The following is a 12,434-nucleotide window of genomic DNA, read 5'->3' as shown; positions in this document are numbered from 1 at the left end:
TCCGGGGGGTAACTGGGCTTGGTGCTCGTGGGAGACCGCTGTGCCCTGTAACTCCGGCAGGGTTGGTAGAACGATCTCCTGAGGGCACTGAGGCGAGACGGACAACATGTAATGCGGTGTAACCCGCTGCAACACAGAGGGGACTGCCCTCATAAGCCAGTGTTTTTTTGCATCCCTGTATGAGGAGCTGGTACTCGGTGGATGCCGCCCCCACCAGGCAGCCTCTGGATATAGGGAGCAATGCAGGAGGAACCGCTGGAACACCGCTGCCTGCTTGCGAGCCTCTTGGTACCTGTCAACAACAGAATTAACAGCGCTGCCGAACAGGCCCGAGGACACGAGACATGGATGACACAAGGTGTCCATGAGACAAACCCGGTCCTTTTCTCTCATGTCGGACAGGGAGAGAAACAGATGTCCCTCTGCTGCTACCGTTGTTGCCATAGACCTCCCAATAGCACGAGCGGTCTCTTTGGTAGAGGAGAGACAAATCAGTGGTCCTCCTGAGCTCCGTGATATCCTCAGATCTCACGTGCTCTTGCTCATCTAAATCTTTCAGCAGATTGGCTTGGTACACCTGTAGCGCCGCCATGTTATGCAGACACGCACCAGCCTGACCCGCTGCCGACTACCCCTTTTTTTTAGGGGCTTTTTTGTCCAATTATGTGGCATTTTTGCCCCAAGTCCTCGTACGTGGCCAGTGGAAGGCTAAGCCTTCCCCAGCCTTACACACACTCTGCCTATGACTGAGATGTATTTTAGAGATTATAAATGTAGTGGTCTTTGCTTGCATTCTGCCAATCCATGCACGCAATAGTCGCTTGCTTTAGTTAAAAATAACAGTGTTCTGTGAATTTTGATGCTTTAAAGCTGCATTCGGTAACTTTTGACACTCTAGCGGTTAATAAACAGAACTGCTTGCGCCTTAAGGAAGAACATTGTAGCCGGATCCACTTCTCTCTGTTTATGTCTATGAAGAATCACAAAGGTACTGGGTTACTCCGCCGCGGTGCCCCCGAAGCAATCTAAAATAGTCTGAATATAAACACTTATTATAGGGGCACCCTATTGATTCAGGACAGGCTAAAAACACGGTTGGAAAATTGATTCATGGTGTACTCACTTATTAGGAGCACTGGGAGGAGCCAGAGGAGCTTGATTTTTTTCACAGATTTTCCGTCTCATTTTCTACTGTTAGGACATAATGACAGGTTTAACAAAGATGTAAAACATACATTTTTACAAAAGTTACCTACTGCAGCTTTAATAACATTTTTATCGGGAGCGTGTATGCTGGGATTTCATAAATTTAATAGAGAAAAGTACTGTAATTAGTAATGTAACTAATTAATTTTAAATAAAGTTCAGACAGGAACCACTTTGGCAAGTTTACTTGAGTTTATTGAACACAATTTATCTTTGGCGGTATGGTTCCTTATGGGGGTTCTTGCTCCCAGAATAATTAAACATACAAGAGCTTTAACATTACCCCCCCCCCGGAACCATGAATTTAGAAATACATAATAATTAAGACTTTTAATAAAGTCTTTAAAGCAAACGGTGATAATCATGTAGATGTGGCAGTGGTACGTCTATCCTGTAGCCTGATTATAAAGATGGGTGTCTCTCCGCAATGAGGTCCATGCCAGCTAAGATTTTTGGAAGCCTTAGTGATCTGAAACAAACAAGACAACAGCCAGAAGGTGCGCAGTAATGTGCTCATGCATATAATGGGGAGGGAGGGAGGGTTGCGAGTCGTTGAGCATACTTACCGAGCAGTAGTGGCACGTATATATATGTCCCGTGTCTAATAGGAGAGATGTGGTGATTGGAGCGATTTGACAGCTGACCGCATCAGCTGTTCACAGCCTTGCCTCCGTGGCCTGACTGAACTGACGATGCGCTCGATTAATCAGAACAGTAATGTGATTACTTTTAAAAGAAGTAATCTTTAATCAGTAATTTGATTACATTTTCAGAGTAACTTGCCCAACACTGGACATGACAAGCTTTCTATAGATATATTTATTGTGTCTGTGTGTAGTAGGGATACAATGATACCACTTTTTCAGAATGAATCCAACACCAATGCTTTCATTTTTGGTATTCACTGATACTGATGCCAAAACCTGTATTTTCACAACATGAGTACAGAGACAGAATTATAATAATAATAATAATAATAATAAGAAGAAGAAGAAGAAGAAGAAGAAGAAGAAGAAGAAAAACAATCATGCTAGTTGGCTTCAGTTAGCAAACAGATATTTCCTTCAGTTATTTCCACAGTTAATTATACCTGATAAAATGAATTGAATAAGCTTTTGTTACTTTCAATGTTAATTTTAATGGCACATTAGAGCTAATCCATTGCTGCAGCTCAATACTGCAATCATAAAATATTTTTCTAAAGCAATGCAGGGAACAACTCGTTATACGATATATGAGTACGCCCGTACTATTTTGGTGATGTAATTTTCAGCACATGCACTGTACGTGGACCATCGCATAATTGTAGAGCTAGCTAAACATGCGCAGCGCTCACACGTTTGCATTGGTGTAGAAGACACTTTCAGCTAGTGTAGGGCGATATGGTCATTTTTCAAATTATCATATCTTCAACCCGTGAGATCGACAATACACGATTTTATCGTGCATGGGTGGAGTGAGAGATGAGAGAGACTCTTTGTTCTTATCATAACATAACTATTTGGTGTTTTAAACCACGCAGGTGTGCGAGAGAGAGATTATGGAATCAACAATAATAAAAAAGATATACTTTCAAACCTACTGATAAACTGATGTTAAATATAAAAGTACTGTATTTTTGATATAAATATTAGTGCTGTCAATCGATTAAAAAAAATTCACTAATTAATCGCACAATTTTTTAAAATTTATCGCGATTAATCACGATTAATCGCAATTAAAAGACTGAAACTTTTTGGATATGTAAATGTAAAATGTAAATAATTAATGTAAACTCAAGACAAAGAAACTATTTAAATTAAAAATATGATTGTTTATTGGAATTTTTGTTTAACTTGTAACACAGATTTTCTCATGTAAACAACATACCTGCAATAAACCATCAATATCCTCCAAATTAACTGTTGGCTTGAAAGCCACATTTATTACAGAAATAAAAACACAGGCATGTAAGTAACATTTGAATTTCAAAACAATCAATGCCAATAAAAAACAAAAATGATTTCCATGTTGAAGTCTAAGTGGACTGCAAAAAAATTCCAAAGTATAGTCATTGCCAGTGCTTTAAGTGGGCCAGTACGCACCGGTACTCAGTACCGCCACTTCCAAATATTGAGAATGAGAAGTTGTCGTCATAGCACAAAGCCCCTCCCTCGATATCACGGTCTCCGCCATGTTGGAATCAGAATCAGAATGAGCTTTATTGACAGATATGTTTACACATACAGTATTGTTCAAAATAATAGCAGTACAATGTGACTAACCAGAATAATCAAGGTTTTTCGTATATTTTTTTATTGCTACGTGGCAAACAAGTTACCAGTAGGTTCAGTAGATTCTCAGAAAACAAATGAGACCCAGCATTCATGATATGCATGCTTTAAGGCTGTGCAATTGGGCAATTAGTTGAATTAGTTGAAAGGGGTGTGTTAAAAAAAATAGCAGTGTGGCATTCAATCACTGAGGTCATCAATTTTGTGAAGAAACAGGTGTGAATCAGGTGGCCCCTATTTAAGGATGAAGCCAACACTTGTTGAACATGCATTTGAAAGCTGAGGAAAATGGGTCGTTCAAGACATTGTTCAGAAGAACAGCGTACTTTGATTAAAAAGTTGATTAGAGAGGGGAAAACCTATAAAGAGGTGCAAAAAATGATAGGCTGTTCAGCTAAAAGGATCTCCAATGCCTTAAAATGGAGAGCAAAACCAGAGAGACGTGGAAGAAAACGGAAGACAACCATCAAAATGGATAGAAGAATAACCAGAATGGCAAAGGCTCAGCCAATGATCACCTCCAGGATGATCAAAGACAGTCTGGAGTTACCTGTAAGTACTGTGACAGTTAGAAGACGTCTGTGTGAAGCTAATCTATTTTCAAGAATCCCCCGCAAAGTCCCTCTGTTAAAAAAAAGGCATGTGCAGAAGAGGTTACAATTTGCCAAAGAACACATCAACTGGCCTAAAGAGAAATGGAGGAACATTTTGTGGACTGATGAGAGTAAAATTGTTCTTTTTGGGTCCAAGGGCCACAGGCAGTTTGTGAGACGACCCCCAAACTCTGAATTCAAGCCACAGTACACAGTGAAGACAGTGAAGCATGGAGGTGCAAGCATCATGATATGGGCATGTTTCTCCTACTATGGTGTTGGGCCTATTTATCGCATACCAGGGATCATGGATCAGTTTGCATATGTTAAAATACTTGAAGAGGTCACGTTGCCCTATGCTGAAGAGGACATGCCCTTGAAATGGTTGTTTCAACAAGACAATGACCCAAAACACACTAGTAAACGGGCAAAGTCTTGGTTCCAAACCAACAAAATTAATGTTATGGAGTGGCCAGCCCAATCTCCAGACCTTAATCCAATCGAGAACTTGTGGGGTGATATCAAAAATGCTGTTTCTGAAGCAAAACCAAGAAATGTGAATGAATTGTGGAATGTTGTTAAAGAATCATGGAGTGGAATAACAGCTGAGAGGTGCCACAAGTTGGTTGACTCCATGCCACACAGATGTCAAGCAGTTTTAAAAAACTGTGGTCATACAACTAAATATTAGTTTAGTGATTCACAGGATTGCTAAATCCCAGAAAAAAAAAATGTTTGTACAAAATAGTTTTGAGTTTGTACAGTCAAAGGTAGACACTGCTATTTTTTTGAACACACCCCTTTCAACTAATTGCCCAATTGCACAGCCTTAAGAGCGTGCATATCATGAATGCTGGGTCTTGTTTGTTTTCTGACAATCTACTGAACCTACTGGTAACTTGTTTGCAACGTAGCAATAAAAAATATACTAAAAACCTTGATTATTCTGGTTAGTCACATTGTACTGCTATTATTTTGAACAATACTCTACGTTGAATTTGTTTTCGTGACAGAAGCTCTGCAGTACAACAGAATGAAAGCGACAACGAATGATACCGGCGGCGAAACAGGATTACGATACATATGGAAAACAAAGGAACAATGAAAACAGTTTTTTTTTTAGGTTACACCAAGCGCAAAACAGCGGTATTTGGAGAAGCTCTCAAGTGGCACAGAGACCTGGACCATTTACCTCCATGCACACATATGGACATTGGGAATTATATTGTTTTTGGTTTAAGTTACTACACAATGCAGGAGTTTAAAAGCCACAAGTCTTTGGAAAGTTACGAGGCTTTCTGCTGTGGCTGGGTCCATTTACAGCAGGTGATGAAAACAGTGTTGTACTGGCCAAAGTAAGTTTATTCACATGCGTTTTAGCGTATTGTAATTACATTGCATTTAGAATTAACTGCGACTGAACACTAGATTGTAACGAGATGTTCAATGTATACGAACGTTTCCAACATGTTTTGATGTATGCTAAAGCTGTGTATGTTTAGTTATAATTTGATTTTAACCCAATGACACATACTGTACCAGGTTTTTTTTGTTGGGGGCTGCAAAGTGGACAAACCAGTTCTGGGTTAGCTAGGGTAGTTAAATGTGTGATTGCAAGATGTAAATGTCCGGGTTAGATTAAAGCCATTAACAGCGTGAATGCATAGTGACTTACATTGTAAACAATATAATTCCCAATGTCCATATGTGTGCACTGAGGTATATGGTTCAGGTCTCTGTGCCGCTGCAGGGAGCTGCCTGAGAGCTTCTCCAAACACCGCTGTTTTGCGCTTGGTGTGAGCTTGTTCCTGTAAGGTCCACTTTCTTTCGCCTTATGTTTTTGCATTGCTTTACTTTCTTCCTTTTCTTTCTCGTATTCGTAGATCCGTCTCGATCTGTTCCGCCGACAAAATAAATGCGCAAAAATGAAAGCGCTCTGAAATGTTTAGTCGCGCCTCTGTGAAGTTCTGAAGGCATTGCCCCTGGCAACAGATAGCGTATCCTTCCATCAGGGCCGACCGGCTCAGACCCCTCCCAAATCAACCCAAATCGGCACGTGACTTCTCATTCTCAATAGCTCTTGAGCGTACCGCCACCTCTCCGTGCGCCCAGAACGTGCTTGTAGCGTACCGGTACGCTCATTTGGACATCTGTTTTAATAGAGGTTTTAATCTTTTACCTGCACTGCCGATTTTCAGAGCGCCCTTCACAATGCAAGCTTCCTAATTCATCCCACCCAGAGCAGAAACTACATTACCCATTCACCCTTAAGTTATACAAGTGAATAGCGCTTGTGTCGCTTTTCCCACTGTTAAGTGTCAACAACTCAACGTGGCCGGAGAAGGTGTGTGAAACTCGTTGTGAGTTATACTAAAGAAAATCTTGAGTATTTATTGTCTGATAAACATTAAAAACTGTCTGCGAAGGTTGAGTCGTCCTGCAGCCCCCGCTGGCTGTTCATTGGCTGCAGCATCTTTTTCCTAAGTTCTAAAAAAATACCGTAGACGGCAAAGCCAAATTTAGATATTCATTTATGTAATTAATCTATAGCCTATGCACAAAGACAATATGATCTTTTTGTCCCCTTTTTGTTTTAAAGCTTGATGAAGAGAGAGAGCGCAAGTTGCTGCAGCTGCGAGGAGGACAGTGATGCACGCGTACAGGAGTGATTGACAGTTCGCGGCACTGTGTACAAAAAATACTCCGCTACACAATTATTTCGTTATTTTCGTTTAAGCTTATTAACGTTAGCGTTACAGAAAGGTCTGATTTACGCACTGTTACAGTCGTTTTTTTTTTTTTTTTTTAAACAATGACATTTGAGTTCATGATTTTAATGTTGCTGTTTCTTGTGGCAGACTAAATGAAGAGTAATGTTTCTTGTGGCAGACTGAAGAGTAATCTGGCAGAGTTTTATACTGAAACTTTCCGTCTAAAAGTCCTTCCTTGGTCTTATCCATATTTCTTTGCACGTTGAACACACATAGGCCACAACTGGAAATAAAAAAAACTGCAACCGCGTTAATTGCGTTATTTTTTTAACGCGTTAAATATTTCAAATTAATCGAATGCGTTAACGCGCTAATTTTGACAGCACTAATAAATATATCATCACGTATTTTTGGACTGATGCGACTTATAGTTAGGTGCGACTTATAGTCCGAAAAATACATTACTGTATTTAAAGCGTGCAACTGTCATATTGCGCGTCCTGTGACAAATTTGCCACATCTGCGCATGGAGGTTGTCAGTCTAAATGTTCTGCAAAATCACTCAATGGTGAAAATCTATAGTAGATTTAATTTAAAGTTCAATAGTTTAACACTAATATTGGACATAAATGAACAAATAATATATGAAGTATTCAAAACAGGTAAGTTCATATATATGGAGTAAAGATGAATTGAACTGATGCATCAGTCATACAGCTCTCTGGACCATACGCCCCTTGATGAGCCCGACGTACCGTCACAGAAACAAGAATGAGATGCATTTTAACATAACTGTGACATTAAACTCAGTTAGCGAGGTCTCGTTTAAAATATTGCCCATATATAGGCCATTCAGATTACTTGTCAAAGTTCAATGAAATACCTTATATCTTCAAACGATGTATGTCTGTGTGTGGATGGAGACTTCTTCACTGACTACAGGCTCTAATCCTCATTTGCACATGCGTGTGTGTGTGTGTAAAATGTGGTGCTTAATTGAAATATCTGGGCAGTTTGATAAGCAAGTTATAATAGGCCGCCTAATAAAAATTATAATAATAATAGTTCATTAATAGTATCATATATCATATATTAATATGAGCTTGACTATCGACAGAGACATCTGGTATCGTCGATATCTCTGACTATCGTCGATACACAATACAGTCGACTATCCGCACAACCCTACTTCCAGCCTAGAGCATTTCACACAGTCTGCTGGTTTCACTTTTGCTGTAATCATGTATGCTTGATGTTTAAAATAAATGTTGCTTATAGTGAATGCCCATATAATTTTATTTATCTTATATTTACGATTTAGTTTTAATCCAAATCCATGCACTAATGGAGCGAACAGCAATCAAGATTATTGAGTGCATGCTCTCTGACTCTCTCTCATTCTTGGTGAAAATCAGAGCGCATCATTCTCTTATTTCCCGCTGTGATGTAACCCTTGATCTCAGTTCATTCAGGTTGTTTTCCAGAGATCGCACCTTAGCTAACAACAGGCTGGGTAGTGTTGGTGGGCTAGCATGAGCTTTTATCCTAGCATGAAGCCCTCCCCTTTTGCCTCGCTTGCATCACCTTCTTCAGGGTGCTGTTCTCGGGTCAGCTACTTTGCTCAAGCTCGGTGCTTCGGAGCCTTCCTGTTAGTGGTTGCAGTGACTGTGGGAGCGTCTAATGTGTTGTAGCTCCAGAAGTATAAGATGGTTGGCTGAATTGGGGATGTCCAGTAATGCCTGTATGTTGTACGTTAGCAAATAGAAAGACCAAACACGTCTGCCTCAGGGGGCGCCATCTTGCATCTTATATGATTAATGATAGTCGAATAGACTATTAATAATAGTAGAATAGACTGTCTGAATAATAGTCGACTAGACAAATTAATAATAGTCAGAGGAGGATCTATGACTTCTGGAAGCACCTCTTTTAGGAGCTTAGGTGGAATAGGGTCTAACATATATATTGTTGTTGGTTTAGGTTATTTGACAAGTTTATATAATTATTCCTCTCCTATAGTAGAGAATGAGTGGAACTATCTATAGTGCACTGTCTGATGCTATACTGTAGCTTACGGCTGCATGGTTACAATTTTATCTCTAATAGTATCAATCTTTGATGTAAAGTAGTTCATAAAATCATTACTGCTGTGCTGTTAGGAAATGTCAGCACCTGTTAATACTTTATTTTTTTGTTGATTTAGCCACTGTACTGAATAAATACCTGGGGTTATGTTTGTTTTTTTGGACTATGGTGTCTGGTGTCTCTATTTTCACGTCCTATATAATATAATTTGCAATAAAGAGCGTTTTCATCAGGTTTATCAGTGGGTGTGTCACTGAGTGGAGAGAACCTGTTTAATGTTTTGATCGGAATGGAAAAGCAGCTTTTTGACCCACGACTATGTCGCCTCACAATCACCCAGTTGCCCTGCTGCAGAGGCACTTTAACCGGAACCAAACAATGTTCAGGACTCCCTGAACTAATCAAATCCAAAGCTGTATCTACAGCCCTAATATTCTTACTGTCCTCAATTAAAGTTTGGATGCGTGTCTCTAATTCTAAAACCTTCTCTGTCAGACTAACTATTTTCATTTGCATTTATCACATGTGAATCCCTCTTTGACGACAGTGAGAGCTAAACTGTACATGTGGCAAGTGGTGCAAACAACAATAGCAGGAGAAATAGCCATTACTCACCATGACTTTTTTTCCTAATGATATACCACTTATTTTGATATTTTGTTACGGTTTGGTTTGCTGTGTTTCTCAATATTTGTAGTATGATTAATTACATTTTTATTTTAGTATAGTCAAATGGAAAAAAAAAATAAAGATGGCAAAGACTTGTTTCTCCAATTCTAGGTGGTGTACAAAAACAACGACATACGACTGGAACTCTCTCGGCTGGCCCGCATCGCAGACCCCAAGATGAAGCTACAAGGGGATGTGGTGTTTAAATGTGAGAATGTCCCCACACTAGACCCTATCTCTTTTGAGACACCAGAATCCTTCCTTAGCCTGCCCAAGTGGAACACCAAGCGTGTGGGCTCCATTTCCTTTGACCTCCGCACCTCAGAGCCCAATGGACTAATTCTTTTTACACAAGGTAAGCCCCAGGAGAAGAAAGATGCTCATAGCCAGAAGAGCAACAAAGTGGACTTCTTCGCTGTGGAACTTCTAGATGGAAATATCTATCTTCTGCTGGACATGGGATCAGGAACAATTAAAGTCAAAGCCACACAGAGTAAGGTCAATGACGGAGCATGGCACCATGTGGACATCCAGAGAGATGGAAGATCAGGTGAGCGGATTAATTTTCTCCAGAACATCATGTATCTTATAAGTAAAGTGTTGTTTTGTATGGAGCTCACACATGACATGCAAGAAAAATAAATAAATAAATAATGCGCATAATTTACTAATTTGTTCCCTTGATGTACTAAAACGTGCACACGATTACTATTTTGTTCCCTCACATTGCTAATTCATTCCCTCAATTTGCTAAATTGTGCTCACAATTTACTAATTTGTTCTCTTGCTTTATAAATTGTGTGCATATCGAGGGAAAGCATAAGCTAATTGTTGTGCACAATTTATAAATTGAGGGAACAAAATAGTAAATTGTGCACACAATTTATTTTCTTCCCGCGTGCCATGTGTGGTGCTCTGTAGTTTTGCACCAAACTTGGCAAAGAACTTGAATCCTTCAAATCTTCATGACATTTGTATGAGTTTGTTTGATAAATTATTATTATTATTATTATTATTATTATTATTATTATTATTATTATTATTATTATTATTATTATTATATATAATTTTTCCAAAGCACTAAATTGTTTGTAAAAGGAAGTCAATAATATAGCGCTTTCATCCACGAAAATAATCTATTCTCAATTGTAACTTAATGACATCATTCCTTTCTAAACTTCTCTGTATTAAGCACTCTTATTAGGGTTGATTCTAAATCATTTTCACAGCAGATGACAAAGTTAACAAAGTGACTTCAATAAAAAGTCATAAATTCAATAATCACATAATAAATGTCTGGATTTTTCTTTCTCTCTTTTTTTTCTAGTCATACTACATTATCTAAAAAGACTCATCTAAATTACATAACTGGCTACAGTTTTCATCATAAAATAATTTGTAATCAATAACAGACTACAAATCAGCATCAACAAATAATGCTTGTTTTTCACATTTCATTCAGTCTGAATTGTTTTGGTGAATAGGTTGTTTATCTGTTCAGGGATGGGGATTGGCTCCTTGTCTGATTAATAGTCATCATAAAACTTGTATTTCTCATTAACAATGTGCAGTGACAAATATATAGACTAGAGACCAAGAATACTCATATAATAAAGACCAGTAGAGGAACTCAGAGTGCCCCCTCAATCTGCCAGTGCCCCTTCACACTAAACTATTGATGTTTCTATTCTGAAACTCCTGCCTGCCTGTATCCTTTAGTACATTGTGTCATAACACTCACACACACACACACTGCATTTTTACATTCTCAAAAAACAAAACAAAACAAACAAACAAAAAAATAACAAACAAAACAAAACAAAAACATTATGAATGATTTATAAGCGTGTTTCCCCATTGGTCCCAACTGTGATACCAGTCACCATGAGTCAGTGTATATTCAGGTTAAAGTCCCCACTGGAGTAGGAAAACATGTTAACACACACAAATGTGCATATATGTATATTTCTATATTTATTACACTGTTTTATATTTATTCTCACTGGTTAGCACCCTTCTGTGGTCAATTTTCTTTTTTATAATGGCTACTTTTATAATAACGGAGTACTTATTTCTGTGTGTATTTTTTTCAGCATGTCATTATTATCTTCTTTTGGCTGAGCTTATCTTTTCTTTCTTGACGGCCTGTTTTTGTTTTGAACAGGTATCATCTCTGTGAATAGCCGCCGGACTCCATTCACTGCCAGTGGAGAGAATGAGATTCTAGACCTGGAGGGTGACCTATATCTTGGAGGTCTCCCAGACAACCGTGTTGGCCTGGTCCTTCCCACCGAACTGTGGACCGCTATGTTGAACTATGGCTATGTGGGTTGCATCCGTGATCTTTTCATAGATGGTCGCAGTAAAGACATTCGCCAAATCGCAGAGGCACAGAATGCAGTTGGAATAAAGTCATCCTGCAGCAAAGTAACAGGAAAACAGTGCGATAGCAACCCCTGCAAAAACAACGGCATCTGCAAAGAGGGCTGGAATCGCTTCATCTGTGATTGCACCGCTACCGGATACTGGGGTCGTACCTGTGAGAGAGGTGAGTGATGCTATTGTTAGTGTTGTGTAACCTGACTTACTTCCTGTTTTTTGTCTGTGGATGGAACAGGATTTAATATAAGATGATTTAAAATATCTGAACTTATACCAATATGATTCCTTTGCAAATGCCTTCTGACAAGATGCAGGAATTCATTCAACCCGATCCCCAAAGTACATTATAGGTATTCTCTAGCCATATACACCAGTTGTACAGTAATTATTGCAGTGCATCATTGGATTTAATATATAATATCCACTATGGTTCCAGCCACCACCAAAATGGCTGTCCCCTGAAATAACACACTATATAAGGGTATAGCAAGCAGTTTCAACAAAGACTCTGATTA

The 12,434-nt window shown here is 38.9% G+C and overlaps 1 protein-coding gene across 10 annotated transcripts in view; it reads left to right on the top strand.

Annotated features, from left to right (window-relative positions):
- nrxn3b (neurexin 3b) overlaps window positions 1-12,434 on the top strand; it is a 402,278-nt gene that overhangs the window by 134,938 nt on the left and 254,906 nt on the right. For all 10 annotated transcript variants that reach the window (XR_008148686.1, XR_008148685.1, XR_008148684.1 and 7 more), the window contains exons 7-8: window positions 9,649-10,087; window positions 11,702-12,085. Coding sequence is in view for 7 of the 10 variants with exons in the window: in XM_052534925.1 (XP_052390885.1) it covers window positions 9,649-10,087; window positions 11,702-12,085 (823 nt within the window). In the remaining 3 variants the exon portion in view is untranslated. The remainder of the gene's footprint in view (window positions 1-9,648; window positions 10,088-11,701; window positions 12,086-12,434) is intronic.

Source organism: Carassius gibelio, chromosome A20 (genome assembly GCF_023724105.1).
Source record: "Carassius gibelio isolate Cgi1373 ecotype wild population from Czech Republic chromosome A20, carGib1.2-hapl.c, whole genome shotgun sequence".
NCBI lineage: Eukaryota > Metazoa > Chordata > Actinopteri > Cypriniformes > Cyprinidae > Carassius > Carassius gibelio.
This window is presented reverse-complemented; position numbering and strand designations above follow the sequence as displayed.